We start from the raw sequence: 24549 nt of genomic DNA on the forward strand, positions 1-24549 counted from the left end.
GGAGGCAACATGCTCGGCCGGGTCAAGTGCGCGGTGGCCGGGTTCATGGGTGGCATCATGGCCGGGGGCAGCTCCGGGGGAGGGTGCAACCCTGGCTCCGAGCTGCCGGTGAAATTCCCCTATATGAGACCCGAGTTCCTGGGACTGTCCCCTGATGAGATCGAGTGCTCCGCGGACCACACAGCTCGGCCCATCGTCATCCTTAGGGAAACGAGGAGATTACCGTGGGCCACCGGATACGCTGAGTAAGTAACCTGACAACAGCTGACCTCCTGTTGTATTGCATCATGACAATGTAAAGCTCATGTGGAGGCCCAGGTGCTTGCAGGTGTCAAACCACAACAGTTGGTACCATTAATGTTCTCCTATACACTCAGACTAATGAAAAGCACTGAGTGGGGGCAGCTGCTGTGACTGACATCCATATTACTAACGTGGTTGTGGTTCCACACAGCATCCTTTTGCTCTTGTTTGTATCATATTGGAAATGCATGAATTAGAAGTGGATGAAAGTATTAAGACAGCCCCATCTTCTTTGGATGACACACCCTCTATTGTCTCACCAGCATCTGGTTATAAGCCTACAATTCTTGTGATTGCATGTTATTGGACTCTTAAGTTACTCAAAAAAGTATTCGATATTTACTCCAGAATGCTCACTTGTCTTGATGCACTTAAATGGCCTTAGTCAGCATCTGCATACTATAGCAGGGAATCACTCTTCTAATCATGTCACATTATACCCTCACTTTTTGCAAAGGGAATCCTTCACATATCTGATATAAAAAGGGTAGAGAATGTGTATTATTCTGTTAGAAAATGCATCGTACTCTTAATTTTGTTATGGGAACAATGGTGCAACAACACTCAAGTAGAGGACATGGGTGTATTACAAATTGACTCAACGTTTTATCTGAGCTTGGATGTTGATAGGAACCTCTGTTTGCTTAAAGAGTTTTGCTGCCACACTTGGCTATAGTTAGTGTTACAGTGTCACTTTGTTGAATTCAAACTAACCCTTATAGCAGTTGACCGACGAATTCCATGACCTGCAGATTTCTTTCTGTCTAAAAGAAACTTCCAATCTACCATATACTTCCCATCTACTGTGGGAAGTAAACTGACTGTATAAGTTTGTCATACAACCCTACTTCCAACCTTTCAAACTATTTTAACGGAATATTACTGAAAATGTTTGTTAATTGGGTCTTTTCTTACATCCTCCCTCTTTGTCTTTCTTTTTCCATCTTCAACACACACCCACACAGATACAGGCATGAGTAGTCTCTTTGGGACCGGTGTCGTTAATGAGTTCAGCTCGTACCGACATTCATCTGTGATTAAAGCCTCCTGTGTTGTCATTACAGCTGACATTTTGTCTCATAGCTATCCTACTCCCACTTTTCCTCATCATTTTACTCTCTACTGTATTCAACAATGAATAGCCAAAGAAACATCTGGAATCAATTAATCACACTGTCAAAGTTGTTTAGACAAAAACGTTGTTGCAGTGCTCATAATTTACTGTTCACTAAACACTTTCCTTTTCAGTGATTATCTTATCATAGCTTAGCCACGGTAGCTAGCATGTCAAGTTTTAGACTTCCCCAATGTCCATTTGTTACAAAACGATACAGACCATATAAAGAGTTTGGATGGTGGTGTTTTTTTGTTTTTTTCATAAACAAAAGAGCACAAGTGTAAAAATGTTGTCTAAAAATGTCATGATGTTAAGCTGACTAGCTTAGCTAATAGTAATTTAGCATTGCCTTTAAAGACCAATGAGTAGTTTTAAAAGCCCAATTCAATTCAATAGCACATCCACTTTTAACTTGTGGCTCTTTTTCTGCTGTAACAACATACATTTCCCCTCTGTGGGACTAATAAAGGTATTCTGATTCTGATTTTCTTCATCATTGACCTGAAACTGATGGGGATTCTGACTTTCTGCCTGGGACTTGTTGAGTACAATATTATGTGTGTAGCGATCAAATGGCTATTTACTGTACCCCAAACAGGGTTATTGTCTAATGAGTGAAGTAGAGCCATGATAAAGTCAGTTAGAGAGGGAGTTTTCAGCTAACTCACGAAGATAATGTTAGCTTAATAGCTACAGCTGTATATTGTAGCATTGACTGCTATTTCAGTCAGCAAATGTAACATTTGTGGGCTTGAAATTAGTATGTGGTTTTCCACCTCTGTATAAAAATACTGACACAGTATTTGGACCAGGAAATGATTCAGCATTATCAGTAAACTGCACATTAGTGGTGTTCCTCTCAGTCTTGTGAGAACTACACATTGAAGATGAAAACCATCCATTCATATGTTACATTCAAATTCTCCCTATTTGTCTTTGTATTTTCTTATCTCCTATGTTCAGATGGTAACATTAGTGCAATCCTGAACAAAACCCTCAAGACAAAGTACAACATTTTGACTTGTTTAAAGACTGTTTTAAGTATTTAACATGAAGCTCTTTTGTTGCTATTGTTCCTTTGATGTTACAAGTTAAACGAAGGCTAAGCTACGAGCCATTGTGCTTTGCCAAATAATTATCTCATCCTTGGAGCCAATGTCTGGCCCAGAATCTGTTGCCGGGGGTAGAGAAACAAAAAGGGCATTAAACGTCTGACAAAAGATGGAGAAATTATGTTTTGTTCCTAATGGGAGGAAGGCTAATTGTTCTGAATAAAACTGGAGGGAAATGAACTGACTGTCATTCTTCTTGCAAATTGTGAAAAGAGGACAAATTAGATGTAAGAGCATTTTCAAATTATACAAACGCACACACACAGGCACCAGCTGCACCAAACATGAAATAGAGTTACATAGAACAATCCATTATTGATTGGTCCCATTTTACTGTTGATGTTGTTTGTGAAGCTTTAACCAAGTTAGATCCTAAGAAACCGGCTGGCCCGGACAACGTAGAGCCTTTCTTTTTAAAGATAGCTGCAGATTTTATTGCTCCACCTTTCACTACTCTTTTTAACCTCTCCCTCAGCTCAAACACAATTCCAAAATGGTGGAAGTCAGCGTATGTCCTGCCTCTACTAAAAGGTGGGGAGGCCACTTTATTAAATAATTATAGGCCCATCTCTAAATTATCAGTTCTGGCTAAGGTTCTTGAACGCCAAGTGAGTGAACAGGTAAAGGTATTTTTATGTACAAATGACATCCTGTCTAAACATCAATCAGTCAGAAAGCAACACAGCACCATCACTGCCACAATGAAAGTGGTGAATGATGTGGCGAGTTTTTTAGATAATAAGCAAAGTTGTGCAGCTCTATTTATTGACCTGTCCAAAGCGTTTGACACCGTTGATCATCGCATCTTAAAGCAGAGGCTACTCAGTATTGGCATGTCCAGCCATGCAGTGGGTTGGTTTGTGAACTACCTCTCTGAAAGGTCCCAATGTGTTCATTTTGATGGGCTGTCTTCTGAGTGGTTAAACATCACTAATGGTGTTCCTCAAGGTTCTGTTTTAGGTCCACTTTTATTCTCCATCTACATCAATAGTTTAGGTGAAAATTTCGATGGAGCAACCTTACATTTTTATGTGGACGATACCGTGATGGACTGTGCAGGTCCCTCCATTCAGGAGGCTGTTGTTGAATTGCAAGCAGTTTTTAACATTATTCAGACTCAGCTCTCTGAACTAAAGCTTCTTTTAAATGTTCATAAAACCAAGCTAAAAAGACACCAGAGCCTGTTGTAGATATTGTAACTACGCAAGGAATAAAAATTGAAGTGGTTACCTGTTACAAATACCTTGGTATCTGGCTTGATGATTGTCTCACTTTTAAACTTCATGTCAATAACCTGCTTAAAAAGCTGAGGGTTAGGCTAGGTTTCTTCTACAGAAACAAGTCCTGCTTCTCGCTTGAGGCCAGGAAAAGGCTAGTCACTGTGACCTTTTTACCTGTGCTGGACTATGGTGATTTGATGTATATGAATGCACCTGCCAATTGCCTGGTCAAGTTAGATGCTGCGTATCACAGCGCACTGAGATTTGTGACAAACTGTAAAGCATTAACCCATCACTGTACCCTGTATGCAAGGGCTGGTTTGCCTTCGCTAACTGTACGGAGGCTCAGTCACTGGTACATTTTCATATACAAAGCCATGTTAGGGAAACTTCCATCCTACATCTGCTCCATGATCTCACAGCGAATTGTAAGTGGCTACTGCCTGAGATCGCATGCTGTGGTTTTGTTAAATGTGCCAACTGCTAGGACTGTTTTAGGGAAGACAGCTTTTAGATGCGCAGCTCCTCTGTCTTGGAATAGTCTGCAATTGAAATGGAAACTGAGCAATCTGGTGCCACTAAATGTTTTTAAAGCTTGGTTGGATGCTACTCAATCGGAAGCTGTTGGTACCTGCTCATGTGGATAGTTATGTAAATTGTAATCCCTGTAATGATGCTGTAAGATGTCCTTTTTGTTGTTCTGTTTATGTTTCATGTGGAACCTACTTGAGCAGGTCTCCCTTGAAAAAGAGATCAATGATCTCAATGGGATACACTGGGTAAATAAAGGTTTGAAATTAAATTAAATTAAATGCATTGTAGTCTCGGAGGATGAGGATTGTTTTTGCAAATAGTAATAGGGTACAAAAGCTTTCTAGAAACATGTATGTTGCCATAAATAATAAGGTTAAACCAGCAGGACATGGTCACACACATATACATAGACACGAGTCATTACATTGCTGTTTGTTTTTGAAACAGCAGATTTGATGATAAAATATGATGATTGAAACCAGAGTGGCATAATCTTCGTGAATACCAGCCTTATGGATATGATGGCTTTTATACTATCAATGGTGAATGACATATCGTAGCTATAGCAGCATGACTCAGTATGGGAACCTGTGCCATTGTTAGCAGATTGAAATACACATTTGCTTTGTTGAACAGGTCCGACGATATTGATGCTCACACTATAAAGGGCGTGTAGTTATTGGATCTTCAATGGAGTCCACTAAAGCAAACTAATTTAAACCAGGTTCAAATACAAAGGCTATTATTGATTTGGTACCCTCCCATCTAACCACTGCATAATCTACAGCGGAAATGGACAGCTCTACGATGCTTTCAAGATAATACATCCATCTCTCTCTCACTCTCTTTCTCTCAGATAAAAAAAGCTTTGAGTGAATGTGTTTTTGCCTTTGTTACAAAAGCAAGTATAAAGCACAACTTGAGTAGCATCCAACCGAGCTTTAAAAACATTTAGTGGCACCAAATTGCTCAATCAATAATAGCCTTTGTATTTTAACCTGGTTTTTTTGGGACAGGTGGTGCAGTGGTCTGTGCGTTTGATCATCAGATCAAGGGGGCGTTGGGGAACTCCAGTTCGAAACCCGCTCAAGCCCCACTGCGTCAGGCCGTTGTGTCCTTGGGCAAGACACTTCGCCCGAATTTGCTCCTGTGGGTATTGTCCACAGTAGATGACCATTACATGTATGTATGATCTGTATGTGTAATGTGTATTTGTTAAGCGCTTTGAGAGTCATTGATAAAGCTCTATAATAAATATAAGGATTATTATTATTAACTTAATACTATGTTATGATGAAATATTGGAAGTATAAAATGCATAAATGCTTTTTACTTACATATTTATGAGATACTCATTCACATCCTATCATTTCAAGCAAAAACGTGTCACTATCTCTCTGTGAGCCTCTCCCTATCTTTCTATCTTATCTCAAGCATTTGAAAACCAGACATTGATGTTGCCTTGCAGAAAACATCCACAGTCTGTGTCTAAAAATAGGCATGCCAATGTTTCAACTCTTACACATTCACAACACCCTCCAGGGACGTCTGTCGACTCGCCAGTCTCACAGAGCCGCCTCCACCGTCTTTATTATTCACTAGCCCAATCGCTTTTGCTCTGATGAAAAACGCTTTGAAGTGTTAGTTTGGGGGAATAATACCAGTGATCTCATTAAAATAGCTATTTTACATCCTGCTCACATGTATGTATAGTCACACACACAAAACAACCACAAACAAGCTCTCCTGTTTGATCTTTATCAGGAAAGCGAAGCAGACCATGCCAGCTGCCTCGTTGGGTGTTCAGATCGAAAGCTTTGAATAATTGTCGTGAACCTGCAGTGAGCCACAATAACCCCTGAAAGACTGCAGCACCGTTTCATCCAACAAAAAGCTTCTAATGTTGGCTTTCATTCAACCCGCTTGTTCCAGCCCACAGTTGCCAGACTCACAGAAATGAGTTGCTTGTAGCTAATATTTTATCTGGATTGCCAAACGTTTGCTGCCAAATATGATTCTTACGGGACCTCTGAATGTCTGACAAAAACTGAAAATTATGTTTTACTTTGACCCTTGTTTCAGGGTGATTAACGCAGGTAAGAGTGCACTGAATGAGGACCAGGCCTGCTGCGAGCTGGTCATAGCGAGAAGGAGGCCGATGAGCTACTGCCCCCCGTCCACGCCCAGCAAGACCGCCACAGCCAAGAGACGCAACTCCCTGCCCAACGGAGAGGGCTTGGGGCTCCGCTTGGACCACAGCAAGCTAGGAGAGGTAAGAACTAGAGCTGTCAACGTTTGTCAACTCCTTTAGTTACATAGTGACATCACTACGTAACACTTGCGCTTATTTTACATTGTACGTGATAGGCTAAGGGGTGGGACATTTCTAAGCAGATGAACAATCACAACAGAGCCGGCCAGCAAACCTAAACCTCAAGCACTTTCTGAACATTGAAGCAAAAGCTTAGACACATAAATTACAAATATGAACCGGAAATCGATCTTGTTTTGATAAAAAAAAAAAACGTTTAGTCATATTTTTCTAAGGAGGTAAACTTTGACCAAGCTGTGTTTCCCATATACTCCCAGCTTTTCTTTGGAACATCGTAAATCGTGCTAAGGTCAGCCAGGCTGTTTGAGTCAACACCGTGGGAGAAATGTCGCTCTTGTTCTGGTCCCGCCTGAATTATACTGATTTTCCACTGAGAACACTATTCCGACTTTTAGTAACAGTTATTTTTTCCAATTATAGACGTTTAGGTCATCTCTTGGTTTGCTTTGTGACTGTATGCTGTTGCCACTTGCAGGACAGTGAAGGCCTGGTGTTCCACTACTGGGCGTTGTTCGATGGTCACGCGGGCTGGGGGGCAGCGGTGGTCGCCTCCCGCCTGATGCAGCACCACATCGCTTGCCAGCTCCAGGCCGTCATCGAGATCCTTCGCAACCTCTCTTCCCTGCCCCCAACTGTCCTCGGTGAGGAGCCCGACACCAACCCCTACCTCCAGGGAAACCCCCCAGGCCCTCACCGGTCCCTGACTCGGGCCGCTTCACTGCGCGGGGCCTCAGGTGCTCCCGGTTCCCCCTGCAACACCCCTCCTCCACCACGCTTCTACACGGAGAAGAAGATCCAGCATGAGAGCCTGGTGATAGGAGCCATAGAGAACGCCTTCAAAGAGATGGTGAGAGGAAGGAGCAGGAGTTTCATCCTGAGCGGTTCACTCCGTCGTGCATCTTTACGTAACATTTTAGGACTTTTGTCAGCGAAATTTCAAGAAATGCACGGTTAGGATGCAGATGTTCTTCTGTCAGGGATCAGTTGCCTCACTTCTCAGATACTTGTCAAATCACATTTGGGGCTGGATAATATGAAGACAATCTTTTTGAGAATTTAGTTATGTGATTTATTAAAGAGGCAAGTTTTAGGGTGAAGGAAGAACATGTGGTTAGGTTAGGTTTAAGCAAGTATTATAAGCAGGGGTGCACATAACGTTTTTGCCCTGGTTCTCAAAGGAGCACCTGGAGATGTTGCTTGGTGCGAATCCTTAAAATGAAATGAACCAGACCTTTTGAGGGGGGGGGGGGGGGGGAGGTGCGCTAGTGAGCACGCAGCAGGGTTACTGTGCGGAGCGCATAAAGCAGACCCTTCACGCGATAGCGAGGGGTAGAGCAAGGGATTGCAGATGCCGTCGTGCTCGTGGACGGATTAAATTAAGTAAACCTAAATAGCTCGCGAATTATACTTTGGTGGCCGTTAATATACCTGGGCGGCCCGCCCAAGTAAAGTCTATGTGTGGGAAACCCTGCTATTTTACCAGTTCTTATGTAACTCGCAAATATCTCTCTCTCTTCTCTATCTCTCTCTTCTCTCTCTCTCCCTCATCTCTCTTTTCTCTCTCTCAATGTTGGTGCGCAAATGCGCCTTTTTTCAATTGATCTGGTGCTCTTTTTTGGCGGGGGGTGCGCACCAGTTATGTGCAGCCCTGATTATAAAGATCATGGACAGTTGACTGATGTACTTGTCAAGAGACATCTCGTCATACTATAATGTGTCAACCAGCATTCATTTCACTAGATCAAGATATCGTCAAGTGTGGCCTCTGTATTTACAATCTATCTGGAAATCTAGCCTCAGAGAGCTGGCTTATGGAATGATGGCTCCCGGCTACTCGCCTCTCAACCACACACACACACACACACACACACACACACACACACACACACACACACACACACACACACACACACACACACACACACACACACACACACACACACACACACACACACACACACACACACACACACACACACACACACACACACACACACACACACACACACACACACACACACACACACACACACACACACACACACACACACACACACACACACACTAGAATCTCTGATGCTCACATCCAAAGGCAGCATCTAAATAAATCTCTCTTAAGCTTTTTAAATTTAACACATTTAGCTGAAATGTTTTATTACTGGAGAAACAGCAACAGGCCATTTTTCAATTACAAAATATATCCAAAACATTTATATTCATTCGGGTATCAGCAGTGCTTAAGGGAACATATGTTTATACTGTCCAGTTTTTCCTAGTTTCTTCCTTCACGGTTTCATTCAAATTGCTTTGTTATGAGATATACTGCAGTATTACCACTAGATGGCAATGGCAAACAGCCCACAATGTCCAAGCTGGATCCTGCAGTACTCAGATTCCTCTCAGAACAACCACGCCACCCTTTATCTGAGGGGGAAATAAGCTCTCTAACAATTGATTGGACATTTTCTGCAGGAGATTATAACTACAACAGTAAAAGCTGTGGTTGGAACCCCAAATAATTCATTTGATTATATCCCAGTTAGATAATAAAAGCTGAATTTAAGGTAAGAATTACGTAATAATAATGAAATGGGACGGGGAGAAAGCTCTTGTGCATGTTTTGTCAGTACAAAGCCTGACATCCTTAGGCAATAAACAAAGCCTTTCACACATCGCTGTATACATTATTCATACGGTCACAGGGGTTCAGTTTTAAACGATCAATAGTCTGCAACAATGCCTCCACATCTTTGTTTCCAAATAGTTGATCAGATTTTCTCAGTCTGGCTCACTTTCCTTGTCTAAATAATTATCTCCATCGATCTCTTTTGGCCTATAGTCAAATGTATGAATGTGAACGAATGGAGAGCACACGTACAGCTTCCCCTTGCCTGTATGGTCTTGTTTCCCCTATTATCTTAAGTGTGGCTTCATTAAAGATGGATCACTGTCTCTCCGTTTCACAGGATGCCCAGATTGAGCGCGAGAAGCAGGTGTTCCACATCACCGGAGGCTGCACGGCTCTCACTGTGGTTTACCTGCTGGGAAAACTATACGTTGGGAATGCAGGTGACAGCAGGTGTGTATGCTGATCTTCTGACCACACTGAGTCTGTATAGCTGGCGCAGTACAACCCAGGGACCCATGGCCGTATGATGTCAGTATATCGTGACTCCATCCACTGTCCTGTCCAACCTCAGCAGGACATTGGCTGACACAGGAGGGCCGTCAGCAGCCTTCCATGCTATAAAATCTGCTCCGTCTGCCCTCCAAGGATAACATTGTTTAATAACACACCCCATTGGTATTAACTTTAGTTTGATCAAACAAATTCTGACACATTAATTTTTAACGTGAAACTGTATTATTAAGTCTGTTAAGTATGTATTCAGTGATGACGTTTTTTGGAGGGCATCCCGGAGATAGCCACTTGTTAGAAACCGCAATTTCTTAGGACACGTAGAGGTTTCTGACATTCACAAGTAATAATAATAATAATAATAATAATAATACATTACATTTATAAAGCGCTTTTCCTAAAGTAGAGTATTTACTGATGTATTTTATGTGGTAGAACAAAACGTGAAGATGTTGTTAGTTTTTGTTAAACACAGACCTTGTTTCGGGCCACTAACCAAAACATGTTCAAAATAAATCGCTGACTTCAAGACGAGGGAACCAGAAGTGCTAATTAACAGCATTTGGCTGCAAGTTAAAACACATTAAATATGAAAAGTATTCTGTTATTTTCTTGATGGAGAGCCCCTGGCTGAAGATTATAATGATTGTATGTTAAATTAAATCTCCTGCATCGACATTACTTCTCCAACCTTTTGTGTGTCTGCAGGGCGATCATTATCAGGAGCAACGAGATCATCCCCATGTCCACAGAGTTCACGCCAGAGTCAGAACGACAGCGACTCCAGTTCCTGGTAAAAAAAACACTCATTTGCATTTCATTTTAAAATAGAATACAAAGACTCCTGTCAGAAGACCGTTGTATAGTCAGTGGCAGTAAGCAGGGGCACTAATGTCTCCTTTTGATTTCATGAATTAATCTGAAATACTTTATTAGGACAAATTCAGTGGAGCCTGGCCAATACATCAGCCTGGCTGAAACTATCACCGACTATCAGCATGCAGGTCTGCAAGAAACTGCAGCACAGAAATGCCAGAGGGAATCATGGGTAATTTACAAACCATGTCTCCTTTAGATTGTTTGTCCACCATCCCAAGCAATTACAACTCTCCTGCTCAGTCTAACTCATTAAAAAACAAGTTAAGGGACAATTCTAGGTTATATAAGTCCTCTATTATCAGCCCCATCTAATGTCAGTCACCACAGCCTCGGCTTACATGTTTTCAGCCAAAGTCAGGTTTGAGAGGGAAGTGGCAGGTATAATGGGAAGTGACTCATTAGATCACTCATGAAGCTGCTTTAAAGACCCTCACTGTGTCCTCCAGGGCTTCATGCAGCCTCACCTGTTAGGAAACGAGTTCACACACTTGGAATTCCCCCGGAGAGTCCAGAGGAAGGAGGTGGGCAAGAGGATGCTCTACAGAGACTTCACCATGAACGGATGGTGAGTCTTACTCCACATTTTCATATTACCACTTCTTTAGTTAAGCAGACAGATGGCAGACACCAGCATTACATACGTGTGTAAATGACCTGTGTGTCACGCCTGTCAAATTATAGTGTAGAAGGAAAACTGCGAATGTTATAGGATGGCAAAATTCTCTCTCCACCCTCATTAAATGACATGCTAAAAACATGTGGCATTAAAAGATAAAAAAGGTTTATAATATTAAAAAAGGGGTATTCCATCATATTTCCATATCAACATCATTTTAATTATGAAGGATTGTCACACTCACCCTGTGCAAACTGTTTGCACCATCCATCCATCCATCTTCTCCCGCTTATCCGTGGTCGGGTCGCGGGGGTAGCAGTTCCAGCAGAGAGCCCCAAACTTTCCTCTCCCTGGCGACATCAACCAGCTCTGACTGGGGGGTCCCAAGGCGCTCCCAGGCCAGCGAAGAGATATAATCCCTCCACCTGGTCCTAGGTCTACCCCTTGGTCTCTTCCCAGCTGGACGTGCCTGGAACACCTCCCTAGGGAGGCGCCCAGGTGGCATCCTAACTAGGTGCCCGAACCACCTCAACTGGCTCCTTTCGACGCGAAGGAGGAGCGGCTCAACTCCGAGTCCCTCCCGGATGACTGAACTTCTCACCTTATCCCTAAGGGAGACACCAGCCACCCTGCGGAGAAAACCCATCTCGGGCGCTTGTATCCGACTGTTTGCACCATAATATCTAATATGTCTGGAGATGTGGGCATTCACCAGAGGGAAGGTCTAACAAGGGATACTATCAAGTTGCTCTACGGGAAGTGTGTGTGTGTGAAGCTTGTCCCAAACCACAGACTTAACGCAAGGATAGGGCTACAAGATTTTGAAGATAAAAAATCGAATTGCGAGTATATTAATGATATTGCAACTGCGATACCATGTGTGGTATTGGAGGGAATGCAACATTATCGTTGAAAAATATCAGAAAATGATTGTGAACTAGGATTTGAACCAAACAAGGACTATGTAATTCACACTAGAATACCGTTAGGACAAAACTCCTCGACGGCTCTTCACAATACTTCATTCAATATTTTGTACCAAATATAACACACTGGATATTGCACTAGTCCATATTGCAATTTGAATCAAATTGTTATAAAATAGGCAGCCCTATAACTTAGTCATTTAGATGTTTTGTTTGTATCAACTACTTTAAAGAAGGAAGGAAAGCAATCGGTGACAACAAAATCGGTCTTTGTCTGATCTTCCCAAAGCCCAAAATGAAAAATGGGATCGGAAAGAGCCCTCTCGATCAAAACAATCTGAAAAAGATTTTGTGAGTTGATGGTGCTGCAGTCTCTCAGCTGTACCTCTCTCCCCTCCCTCACTGCTGCGGACTCTCTCCATACAGCAGCTAATGAGGGAGCAGCAGACCGGTGTAATGATACAGCAGACAGTGTGCGTGTGCGCGTGCGCGTGCGTGTGTGTGTGTTCTGTGGGCAGCGTGGCACCCTGCTGTGTGGCTGAGGCTTCAGTGGAAGCCAGTAATGATGTGCTGCTCTCACTCACTGGGCCACGTACAGCACTGTGAGTATCCTGATGTATATTTCACTGTAAGAACACACTCAGGAGCACAGTGTGCAGCCAGGGTGTGCCGACCAATGCTGTGTTTTCTCTCCCACATCTCAGAAGGTCTGGGTATACCTTGATCTTTTTCAATTTGTCTGAGTCTCAAATTAAGGCAGCTGAAGAATCAATTTGAGAAGGCCAAATGAAAAGACTCTGCTTTGGCTGCTGTTCTTTGTTTACAGTAAAAGCTTCTTCGAATATGCCTCAAAGCTTCGAGGCAGTATTCATAAGGAGCTCAGGGCCAATGATGTTGAGAGCCAAACTAAACTTCAAAAGACTCCGGTGTCCAACAAACAGTAAACCACAAAGATGTTTAGATAAGGTTTCCCGTTGATCCTTAAACATTCTCATAAGGTTGAATTTAATTCATTAATCTAAGAAAAAAAAAAAAAAACTTCAAGCTTTTAAAACATTCTAAATTATACTTATGCAAATAAATAATAGTTAAAAATGCAGATCTTTTTTTTGTACTCTTAATGTAATTTGTGCTGAGCATCCCTTATTAAATGCATTGTTTATCCAATACTTAAATATGTATTTATTTTTTCTGTCATAGAAGAGTCAAGAAACCAGAAATCAATCCCCTTTTGTTGCCCTTAAAATGTGCTTTTTGGTGGATGCTTATTGAAAAGTTAGTCTTAAATCCTCCCTTTAAAGGAGCCGAGACCAGGGAATAATCGGGGAGCTGCATAAATCTAATCTAATGTTTTTGAGGAAGACAAGTGATGCGCACTAACAGATGGAGTAAACTGGTCAGACGTGAAGCCGTTTGAAGTTTCCGATGTTCTCCACTGACTGACGCCAAGTCTCATGCATCCTGTTTAAAACATCATCACCTATGAAGATGTATTAAACATGTTATTTTTGGTGTTGTTTGCTTGTGTACTCTAAGATCCCCTCACTTTCTCTTGCTGAATGTTTTAGCACGAAAACACTTATTGTTATCGCCCTCTGGAGAGGCAGCAATGAGACTGAATCAAAGGCTAGCAGAAGGAGGGCAGATGTTTCCGGCCTACAGTGTGTTTACTAACAGGGAAAAAAGGAAATGAATGTTTGTTTCGTGCTAAACGGAACATGAAACCTTAAAAAGGTTAAAAAGGTTTAGAGCATTAAAGGTGGGGTAGGTAAGTTTGAGAAACCGGCTCGAGATCGCTAGAATTTGAAAATACACAACCGGAGAAAATCTGCCACTTCCTTACAGAGCCCCTCCTCCAACACACACGAACGCGCACATGACCAATGAGGGCACGAGATAAGTTTGTGCCCCGATGGAAGGCTGACAGGCAGGTAGGCCACCCGATTGGTTGTACTTTTTACAGTATTACGGCTTCTACAGATGACATTTGTTTATGGATTTTTTTGTCAAAGCACTTAAGATATTCATTGCTATCGGGATGTTAAGAGCATTCCATGGAATATAACAAAGTGTATCTCGAGCCGGTTTCTGAAACTTACCTACCCCACCTCTAAAGGGGTATTCCACCATATTTTCACATCTAGGTCCTTTAAATTATCTTAGCTGCACTCAACCTGTGCAAACTGTTTAATCAGTCGGATATGAATGTAACAAATAGGAAAAAACATAGTGATGTCACCATGGTTCTCAGTTTGATTTGGAGAAAACCAAAGTCTTAAAGATGTCTTAAAATGTGAGCATTGAAAGGGCGCCCATTTTGCTTTTTCTGGTCAGCCAAAGTCTAAAATCCCAAAGTTACCTCTGGAGGGAATTTTTCGATCTTTGGGAGCTTGTCAAATTTGAACATAATTTAAAAAATATTTGAATCAATCTTTAATTAAATTAGCGCCAATCTTGTACCAACAGCAAGACAAAGAACATAATGTGATATAATTGTCTTTTCTCAAACACAGGGCATACAAGACCATAGAGGAGGAAGATCTCAAGTTCCCACTGATTTATGGGGAAGGGAAAAAGGTAAGAGTCTGTCCGTCTACATGTTCTGTACATCTGCTCTCCAATTTTAGAACTGCAGAAATGAAAAATCACATGCTCCAACATTGTTCATTTGACACACACACACACACACACACACACTGCCTGCCAGCCTCCCAGAGAGTGGTTGAACACTCGGTCTCTGATGTGCGAGTACCATACTGAGTCTGTGTCAACGTGCACTCTCACAAAAAGAGAGAGGAGACAGTCCATCTGTTCCACTCCAGTTGCTGCATCTCACACACAGACACACAGACATTCGTACGGACACACACCACTGGGGAGACGACAGTCAGTTAATCCCCACTGGGATGAGATAAGAAGAAGGCGAAAAAGAGAACACTACGAAACGCGCATTTTCTGTAGTTTGCATCATATTTTCGATCAATTTGGTTTCATCAAAGATGTGTTCATTAGAAAGGAAAACAGCATCCAACACAGCGCCATGTCTTCTGAAGGAAAGCTGATGCATTTTAAAGAACGGACTTAACAAGTTTAAACAGCGAACTAAAAGATTGGAAGACTGGGAAATAAATGTGGTAATTAACAAAAAATAGTAACATTTCTTTGAGTCTCAGTTACACCACCGTTTATGGAGCAGTTTTTCTGATTCTGATTGCAACATGCGCTCCTGTGAGCAATCCCCAGCTCCTTCACCATCATATGGTGAATATTCTGACTGGGAGGAAACGGAGTAACACTGCCATGCTGTCTCTGTCACTCAATATGGGAACATCCATATGTTCATGAATGACTCCCTGACAACCGCATTCTGACAGGATGAAAAGCAGAAACGTTTATTAGAAACCTGAAGTTAACCACTTTATGTCTTGCAGGCTCGAGTGCTGGCTACCATCGGTGTGACCCGCGGGCTCGGGGACCATGACCTCAAGGTTCATGACTCCAACATCTACATCAAACCCTTCCTGTCCTGTTGTCCTGAGGTAAGAGACGCCAGTCAAAAGTGCTCTGAGAATGTCACTTTACGTCCGGTTAGATTCTAGTGTGGTCCTTATTTTTCACTACCAACAACAACAACAACAACACATGGACTGTAGCTACAGGGCCAGTTTGTTTACTTATTCCCTATAGCAGCCTGCCAGCTGTCAATAGCCGCTTTCACACCAAGTCTGATGAGTGAGTATCAACATGCGTATGGAGAGGGTCACTCAACAGCCACAGCATTAACACAAATGACAGATCAATGGATGAAAGAGATTGATGTGAAGAAAATGGAGGGAGCAGTACTATTAGATTATAGCGCTGCCTTTGATTTGATAAACCATAGAATTTTACTTGACAAATTGGAGTGCTATGGTTTTGCCCCAAAGGCGATATCATGGCTAGAAAGCTATCTATATAACAGAACTCAAAGTGTATACTTTAATGGCAGTATCTCTAGTGCTAGATGTGTTGCAAGTGGAATTCCACAAGGAAGTTCACTAGGTCCTTTACTCTTCTCAATCGTTACAAATGATTTCCCATTAGCTCTTGAAAAAGCACAAGTCTCTATGTACTCGGATGACACGACAATATATACACAGGCTCCCACAATCGGTGAGATAACTGATATTCTGAACGAAGAACTGAAAACAGTAATGGAATGGGTGACCAGCAACAAATTAGTGCTCAACATTCAAAAAACAAAAAGTGTTGTATTTGGCACAAATTACGTACTAAGGTCTAAACCGCAGTTGAATCTGATGCTGAATAATGTAGAGGTTGAGCAGGTGGCGGAAACAAAGCTCCTGGGACTCATCCTAGTGAACAATTTATCATGGACGAAACACATAGAGTCAGTGGTGGCAAAGATGGGGAGGAATACATCTGTCATCAAGAGGTGCTCAGTGTTGTTACCACCGCAACTGACAAAACAAGTCATTGAGACTCTAGTCCTTTCACAACTGGACTACTGCTCAATGATCTGGTCAGGGGCAAACAAGAGGGACCTGGGAAAGATGCAACTGGTTCAAAACAGAGCAGCTCGGCTTGCCCTTAGGTGTACACCAAGACATAATGTAAACAAAATGCATGTCAAGCTCTCCTGGACATTAGTCACGGAGAGGCTGATGGTATCACTCCTTGTCTTTTTGAGAAAGATAAATGAGCTGAAACATCCAACCTGTCTATATAAGCAACTTACACCTAGCTCTAACATCCATACATATAAGACGAGACATGCCACAAGAGGTTGCTATCAAATCCCTAAAGCCAAAACAGAGTCTATGAAGAGCACAGTGCTGTACAGAGCCATGGCTGCATGGAACACACTGCCACATCAGATTTCTAAAGAAACAACTAGAGCAAGCTTCAAAAGACGATTGAAGAGGCATCTAGAAGCCCAAAGATTGTAAATTACACAAGCAGCAGACAGGTTATGGTAAACATACAGCAGCACACCGATTCATATAGGTTTTTTAAACACATGCAGGAATATGGTACTTTCGCTAACATAGACACACACACACACACACACTTTCACAGTTATGATGAGGATTGTATTTGTTTAGTTTGTTTTACTCTAAAAGAAGCGAAGAGAGACATTTGTAAAATCACTATTATTATTATTCTTTTTTTCTCTCCAAGGAAATGGGGAATCAGAAAATAAGCTGTATGTGATGGTTGATATGAAAGTCACTGTTTGAAGGAAAATTGACGCTGTACACGATTTGTATCATTGTCTTGTAATGTACTGTCGAATGTCATGTTTTATGTTATTTGTGGACCCCAGGAAGATTAGCTGTTGTTATGCACCAGCTAATGGGGATCCTAATAAACTATAAACTATAAGTACTTTGCCGTACTAAGTGCCGGCACTAAGTACCCCAGGGCACTAAGTACCAATCGTGTTCACACCGGAGTACTTTTCCCTGAGGGAAGATTACGCAAATGAGCCGCTGACGTCACTTCGTCTTCTTCTGCTTTGGGTTTACTGGCAGGCCGCAAACAACTTCACGGCGTTTACTGCCACCCGAAGTCCCCGGAGTTGGGGACTGCCTTCAGTAGAAGCTGCAGGGACTCCCAGCAGCTTCTACTGAAGCCTTCCGAGTAAATCGCCAGAACGCCGACACCTTCTCATCACTCCACCGCTCCCATGTTTTTTTTTGTGTTGCCATAAGTTATTCTCTCTCCGTTGGTGCGCGGGGCTAATGCTAATAATGCTAATGCCAGCAAATACAATGGCGGCTTTCAAAAAAAATTCGGAGTTTTACGGGCCGTGGTTTGCAATTCGCCCAGCCAATAGAAATTGGTACTCTTTTGGTACTTTTTTGGTACCACCTCTCAGCAGGCACTAAAAATGGGGGTAAAAGTTCCCAGCACTAAGTACTCTTTTTGGTGTGAACGCGACATAAGGAGTACTAACGGAACTTAACGGAACTAAACGGGGAAAAGTACTCCGGTGTGAACGCGCCTAATCACACACCTCCTGTACACACCTCTGCAGCCAGCCGTCATGAAGGATTATCTAATTCGGAGAATAGTATTTCCTTTACTATTCACAAAACTTTTCTAACTCATTTCACTCAGACTGTGGTTGTTTCCTGTAGCGCAGGGATGGGCAACTTTGATGGTGGTGGGGGCCACATCATTGATGTACTGGCCACCAGGGGGCCGCAGATTTACTTGGAACACACACACACAAAAATTCCATGTGTTGTATGTAATTATTAACAAATATACTAAGTCTGACATCTTCATTGACATTTTACAATCAAAAGGAACATCCTCTAATAAGCTCACTAAACAAATATCAGTTCACAGAAATGTTATTTCATTTTTACAAGTGGCGTGTTTATATTGAACAGGTTATTAAACAGTGGAATAAAACTATTTTAAACTATTGGAAAGCACGGAAAATGTGTGTGTATTGAGATTAACCATTAAGATGACTTTAAACATGAAGTCATGAACACTAACCCAGACGTTGTCTAACTTGAACACTTGTAGCCAGTCTCTGCATTCCCCTTATTCCATAATAAGGGGAATGTCAACACAGACACCTGTCAGCCCGCACTCTGCTGTTCCTCAGCGCCGCTCCCCCTCCCTCCCGCTGAAATTATGAATGAAAAGCGTAGTAATCATAGATAACACAGCAGGGTCCGTGACAGTTTGTTTTCATCTGATTTCAAATAAACAAAGTCTTGGTTTTAAGAATATTAAACTTGTTTCGCCAAATTCAGATGATAAATACAACTTGTAAGCTTGTAAAGGCATAATTACAAGAGGTAACTTAACGTCACAGCAGGCATAACAACAGCCAGTGTTTCTTGTGAGGGTTTCCCCGGGAAACAAACACAATACACACAAATCCATCAGATTATTTCGCGGTATTTGAAATCATCTACGCAGCTCGCTCGCGACGTAACTAGGAGTCTAGTGGACGGTATCAGTACTACAAGTAAAAATATTTTTAAATTTTTTTTTTTTTTTTTTAATGATTAATTACGTTGTTTATAAATTAATCTGAGGGCCGCAAAAAGAGGAGGTGGGGGCCGCATGCGGCCCGCGGGCCGCCATTTGCCCATCCCTGCGCGGGTATACTGTTACAGTGTTACAGTCTTAATCATCCAACTTCTGAACGCCTCTAATTAGTTGTAAATGTTTCTCTTACCTCCACTCACCCTGCCAGCCCCTTCCTGACCTTGTTTTGTCTAATTTATGGCCTATATAAAAGACTAAGTTGGTCACATGACCCACACTGCGTCTGTGATATCTGCACCAAAAGGGCCTCTGCTGCAGCAGAACTTCAGCTCACCTGTCTGCCGCCGCGTTCAAAGCTCTTTCATCTCCTGCTGTACTTGGTCTTATAGTGTTTTGCATTTCCCCTCCCAGAGCTCTACGCTTGATCTTTAATTCATTAAAAACCCGAGTTCATACCAGGTTCACTCAGAAGTCTGAACTCCCAGCACTATGTCTGTGTCTCTTTTATTCTCTCTTCCAAACACGACTCTCACCCCTCACCAGAGTCTCTTAAGAAACTTCTCCAGATGCTCTCAGATAATGAAGACTGCGTTGAATTTATTATGATAGGGAATATGGATCGGGCGGTATAGATTTCAGTATGGCTGAGAGACTTGAGCTACTTTAGCTGAGTGAGTCTCTCACTCACTCGCTACTTCAGTTTATGAGGGTTTTACCATCACTCAATGTTCTGTGTGCGTGCAGGTTAAGGTGTACGACCTGGCGCAGTGTGAACACGGGGCCGATGATGTTCTGGTGATGGCAACCGACGGCCTCTGGGACGTCCTCTCCAACCAGGAAGTAGCCGAATCCGTCACCACATTCCTCGCCAACTGTGACCCCGATGACCTCCACAGGTCTCAGTTTGCCTTTTAATAAAATCTTATTATTATTTTACCTCTCTTTCGTGACAGGCTTTGTTGATTTCATTCTGTAAACCTTAATCAGTTGTCAACTATTTGCGTCGTGTTATATTTGCTAGTCTGTGTAACGTATAAATAATTGTTTAAATCCCAATTCAGTGTTAGGGTCCTTCCGTTTATGCTGTGGATTAGATCCTTTTGTTATTTTCTCTCCAGGTATACAATGGCAGCACAGGACCTGGTGATGCGAGCGCGGGGGGTGCTGAGGGACCGAGGCTGGAGGATCACCAACGAGCGCCTCGGCTCCGGAGACGACATTTCGGCTTTCATCATCCCGCTGATGTACGGCAACCATCAGCCCTGAGGAGCCTCGCCGAGGGGCTCTTAAAGCAACAGGGTGATTTTAACTGCCCTGTTCCGTTTCCTCAGTGCTGTTTGAACACTTATTTTATTCTTTGGAGGAAGGATATCCTAAAATCAGGATATTTATGTGTGTTGGTGTTTCATATCTCTGTAGAAGATCATTGGTCGGGCACACAACTTGGCTGCTCAGGTTTGAGTTGACAAAAGTAATGCAGGAAACCTCGTGACTGACCTTCTGCAGAGATGTGAAAGCCAAGTTTGACACAAGTCATTTTAAGGTTAGTTTTGAAAATGTGACAGTTACTAAAAACCATGTCAGTTCATGAAATATCCATACATCAACTCTTAAGAAAATACTAACTTGCTGAGTGTAAGATGAGATCAGTGATACTGTACCGGTATCAGTGATCTCATCAAGAAAGCGAATAAGTTACTTTCCAGATTGTCAACCCATTCCATAACTCCGTAAACATTTTATACACCTTACACTAGGGATGGGCAATATGACCATTTATCACATTGCTTAGTAGAATACTCGATTCTGATAGGTCATTTCAGAGGTTCCACTTCACGTCGGCCTTCATGATCACCCGGTTGGGCATTTTTTTGTTTTCATTAATTATCCCTTACATAAAGATGTCTCATGTATATATATTTGTATACCTCGTTTCAATAGGGTAGGCGTATCTTTTTTTTCTTTAATTCAATTTAGAACTTATTTTAATTGTTGACTTAATACTTTATTTGTCGGTATTTCATTGGCAAAGCAGTCTAAAAAAAAACAGGCTTTATTATTTTGTCATTACGAAACATGCAATGTTGTGATATTTATATTATTATCGCAATTTGGCCATATCGCCCAGCCCTACTGTACACGGACACATTTGGAATTGATGGAAATTAAGGTTGTTTTGTGACATTGTTTTGTGTGAAAGTGACATTAGATAAGGACTTGTACATCAGTATGATTGCACTTTAGGCTGACCCACATCATTACCCAAGCAGCCGTGAAATATTCCCTGCAACAGGGAGGATTTAATTCATTCATAATTGATATCAAACACACAAGTTATCTTTTGCTTTGACATGTTGCATGTTTATAAAGCTTTAGATGCTTGATACAGATTCCATTAGTCTTCAGAGGGACATGGGGATGGGGGGGTGACGCAAGATTGGATGTAGGGATTTACTGTGACAGTGCATGCAGTGACATATTATAGGCCTGGGAATATGAGCGACGGTGCAATGGTTTACACTGCTGTTTGTTTTTATACCGACTGAATTTGTATTTCTGTAATGTTAGTGATAATGTTTTTGGTTTGTAAATGTGCAAAGACCATGCATATATTTAAAGGATGTTGTTTCTTTCAAGTTTTTGACGTCGGAGACATGTAGCATAAGAGCTTAGGGTATAAGTCAATGGGAAGGAAGGTAATTAAAGGAAACTAAAATGCAAATAGCCTCTTGTTGATTAGACTTGAGGAAAAAAAAAGAGGACCATGAAGAGTTCAGCTGTCTGGACACAGTGCCACGTCCTCAAAAACTGATGTGCATGTGTATGTTTTCCTTCCCTACATTATTATTCTGCGTTCATACGAGCTACACTCCTCTTCCAGCCTCTCTGGGTTGAGATGTAGTTTAGGAGAAGTAGTCTGGGGGAAGAAGAAACTTCAGAGGATCGATATAAAGTGGTCATCATTTCTGAAAAGTTTCATTCCAGTCTGGGAACAATCGACTGCATAATATTAAAACAAACCGCATGTGTTTAAGTCCTTGACAGACAAAATCATGAATTTTATGATTTATTTCCCCTCAATAGAGGATTTTTAGAGTTTTGGAGTAGCACTGGTTTACTTTAGTCTTGACAGTAACGTGAGAATATGTCTTTTTTTCATAAAACGGGGCATACGAGCGATTGACTGAATCCAAAAAAGTTAATTTGGAAGTTGAAAGAATGAGGAATTTAATATTTGGGATATTGGGCCCTATTTAAACAATCGAAAGCGCAAGTGCATTTAGAGCGTGTCAAACTCGTTGTGCTAGTTAAACAGCGCATAATCTCAGTGCAAAGTATGAAGCAAGGAGCTAATTGGGTGTATTTAGTTTCTTATTCAATCAAAAAGGTGTGTTTTTGCCTAAACATGAATAAGACCAATCTCCTATGCCCTTTAAATAGAGGTGAATATTGTGCCATTAACCTAAGACCAACTTGATGTTCGTGCCATCGCTTCAAAATGGCAATGCGTCTGACTGCACCTTAGGTGGCCATTGGCAAACAGATGGGCACAAGTACATTTGCAACTTCGATAATTGGCCCTGTGCGTGAAAAGACAACTGGGTTGTACTCACAGTAGCACTTAGCTATATGCTAATTTGCTGTAAGATAGGGCCCTTACATTTCCTTGTTTTTTCCAAGAATGTAAAATGAAATTCTACTTCACATGATATGTGCCATTGTGTAGCATGGGCTTCTTATCATCTTAGCTTGGACTTTTTTTCTCGTTGATATTTATCGACATTCCTCTAAGCAGCTGTCATTTGTATTTGCTTTTTATAAGTGATATGGAGCATTTTTCCTCCTGTACATTCCATGAAAGAAATATTTTATTTAAAAAAAGCTGTTTGTAATACATCATGATTTTCTGTTGCATCTGTAATAACATGAAGCGATACATAGTTTAAAAGAAATCTTGACCTCTAATTTATTGAATGTGTTTCTTCTTACTTTCATTAAATCTTTGATGCTGCCACCTTATTGTTTTAGCACGTGTCCCAGTTCAACAGATGCGGTTTCAAACAAGCAGATTGAATGTTTTGAACTGAAAACATGTTACGATAATGTCTTAATGTGGCATCAGAATATGTGTTGAATGTTTATCCATATAGCGGTCATTAAGCCTTTTTCTCTTAGATGAATGTCAAATAAGTTTATTTTTGTCATCCTGCTGTGCCACCCAACTGCTGCACATCAACTCAGGTTCAATTATCATGCGTAGTATAAGTGGAAAGGACGTACAGAGGGACATTCTAAAGATGGGGAGTCCACCAGGGCGCATTATTGGTGCCACTACATTTGTGAATCCATTGATGAGTTTGCCCTTATTACTTTGTTCAGCCCTATTGAAGGTTTCCTGCTTTGAAGTTGCTGTACTGTGTAAAATAGTCACTGCTGTTGTTTCTTTCTTCATTAGACTATAAAAAGATTTGTAAAAGGAAACTTTGCAGGACTGGAAGGTTTAATCTGTAGCAAAGACGATGTTTGATGGCCAGTAAGGGATCATTTTAAGTGAACGTTGTGCTACCCTCAACCTTGTTTGTGAATGTGAAATGTACATTTTGTAACAATAAGATTACTTATGAAGTCAAAAAGAAATATTTTTAATGTTTCCTTTGGGCAAAAACAATGTTTACCTTCAATGTTTCTTTTCCAAAAAAGAAATAAATGTTAAAGAAAAATGTATGAAGTGTAGTTTGTGTCGTTGATTCAAGTTTTTTTTTGTTTGCTGTCCAAATTAGTTTAGAAGACAAAATCAATCTGAAAGAGTGAGAAACAAAGATAAGTGCAGAAGAGCTAATCAATATTGTTGCCGTTTCTATTCAATGGGTTCTCATTGTGGAAAACAATAACAAACAGACTTTGTGATTGACTGGCACATGGATTCATTAATGGAACTAGAGTGCTCACTGACAGAACATGGTCGATAATGCAGACTCTCTAAATGCACACAATAATATTGACACAATCTTTAATGATGAGGTTAACCCGGGTAAAGCCATTATCCCAAATGGATTTCCTGGATCGCATCTAAATTGATCCCGGAAGAAAAACAAAGAGAAACATGAATGTCTCCGTTGGGTTGCATGGTACTAGTAATAACTGGTACAATTCAAATGACTTATTTTATTTGCTATAACCTGTGATAAGTTCTTTCATCCAAAGCCATGTGCCTCTACAAATTAGTTAAGCTTATAAAAGTGAAAACCAAATTGCATAATTAGCAAAATATCTTTTATCTGTAAGTCTTCGAAATAGTTGGACAACTTGTGACTTTCAAATAGCATCATTTATGTTAGTAGGTGCAGCTGCCA

At 41.4% G+C, this 24549-nt stretch overlaps 1 protein-coding gene across 1 annotated transcript; it reads left to right on the plus strand.

Moving 5' to 3' along the window:
- Window positions 1-23892, plus strand: LOC117439067 (protein phosphatase 1H-like). Its single transcript, XM_034074784.2, has 10 exons — window positions 1-245; window positions 6369-6558; window positions 7094-7465; window positions 9585-9697; window positions 10466-10550; window positions 11083-11201; window positions 14692-14755; window positions 15610-15717; window positions 19940-20091; window positions 20314-23892. The coding sequence occupies exons 1-10, from the start codon at window positions 10-12 to the stop codon at window positions 20459-20461; spliced, it is 1587 nt and encodes a 528-aa protein (XP_033930675.1). The 5' UTR covers window positions 1-9; the 3' UTR covers window positions 20462-23892.
- The last annotated feature ends 657 nt before the right edge of the window (window positions 23893-24549 follow it).

The sequence above is a fragment of the Pseudochaenichthys georgianus genome, chromosome 23 (genome assembly GCF_902827115.2).
Source record: "Pseudochaenichthys georgianus chromosome 23, fPseGeo1.2, whole genome shotgun sequence".
NCBI lineage: Eukaryota > Metazoa > Chordata > Actinopteri > Perciformes > Channichthyidae > Pseudochaenichthys > Pseudochaenichthys georgianus.

Bases quoted from the DNA above. Each gene is read 5' to 3' on its own strand.
- LOC117439067 (XM_034074784.2), top strand. From the start codon at position 10: ATGCTCGGCCGGGTCAAGTGCGCGGTGGCCGGGTTCATGGGTGGCATC. The intron at 9,698-10,465 runs GTGTGTATGCTG...GTGTGTCTGCAG, and splicing joins GGGAATGCAGGTGACAGCAG to GGCGATCATTATCAGGAGCA. The intron at 11,202-14,691 runs GTGAGTCTTACT...TCTCAAACACAG, and splicing joins GACTTCACCATGAACGGATG to GGCATACAAGACCATAGAGG.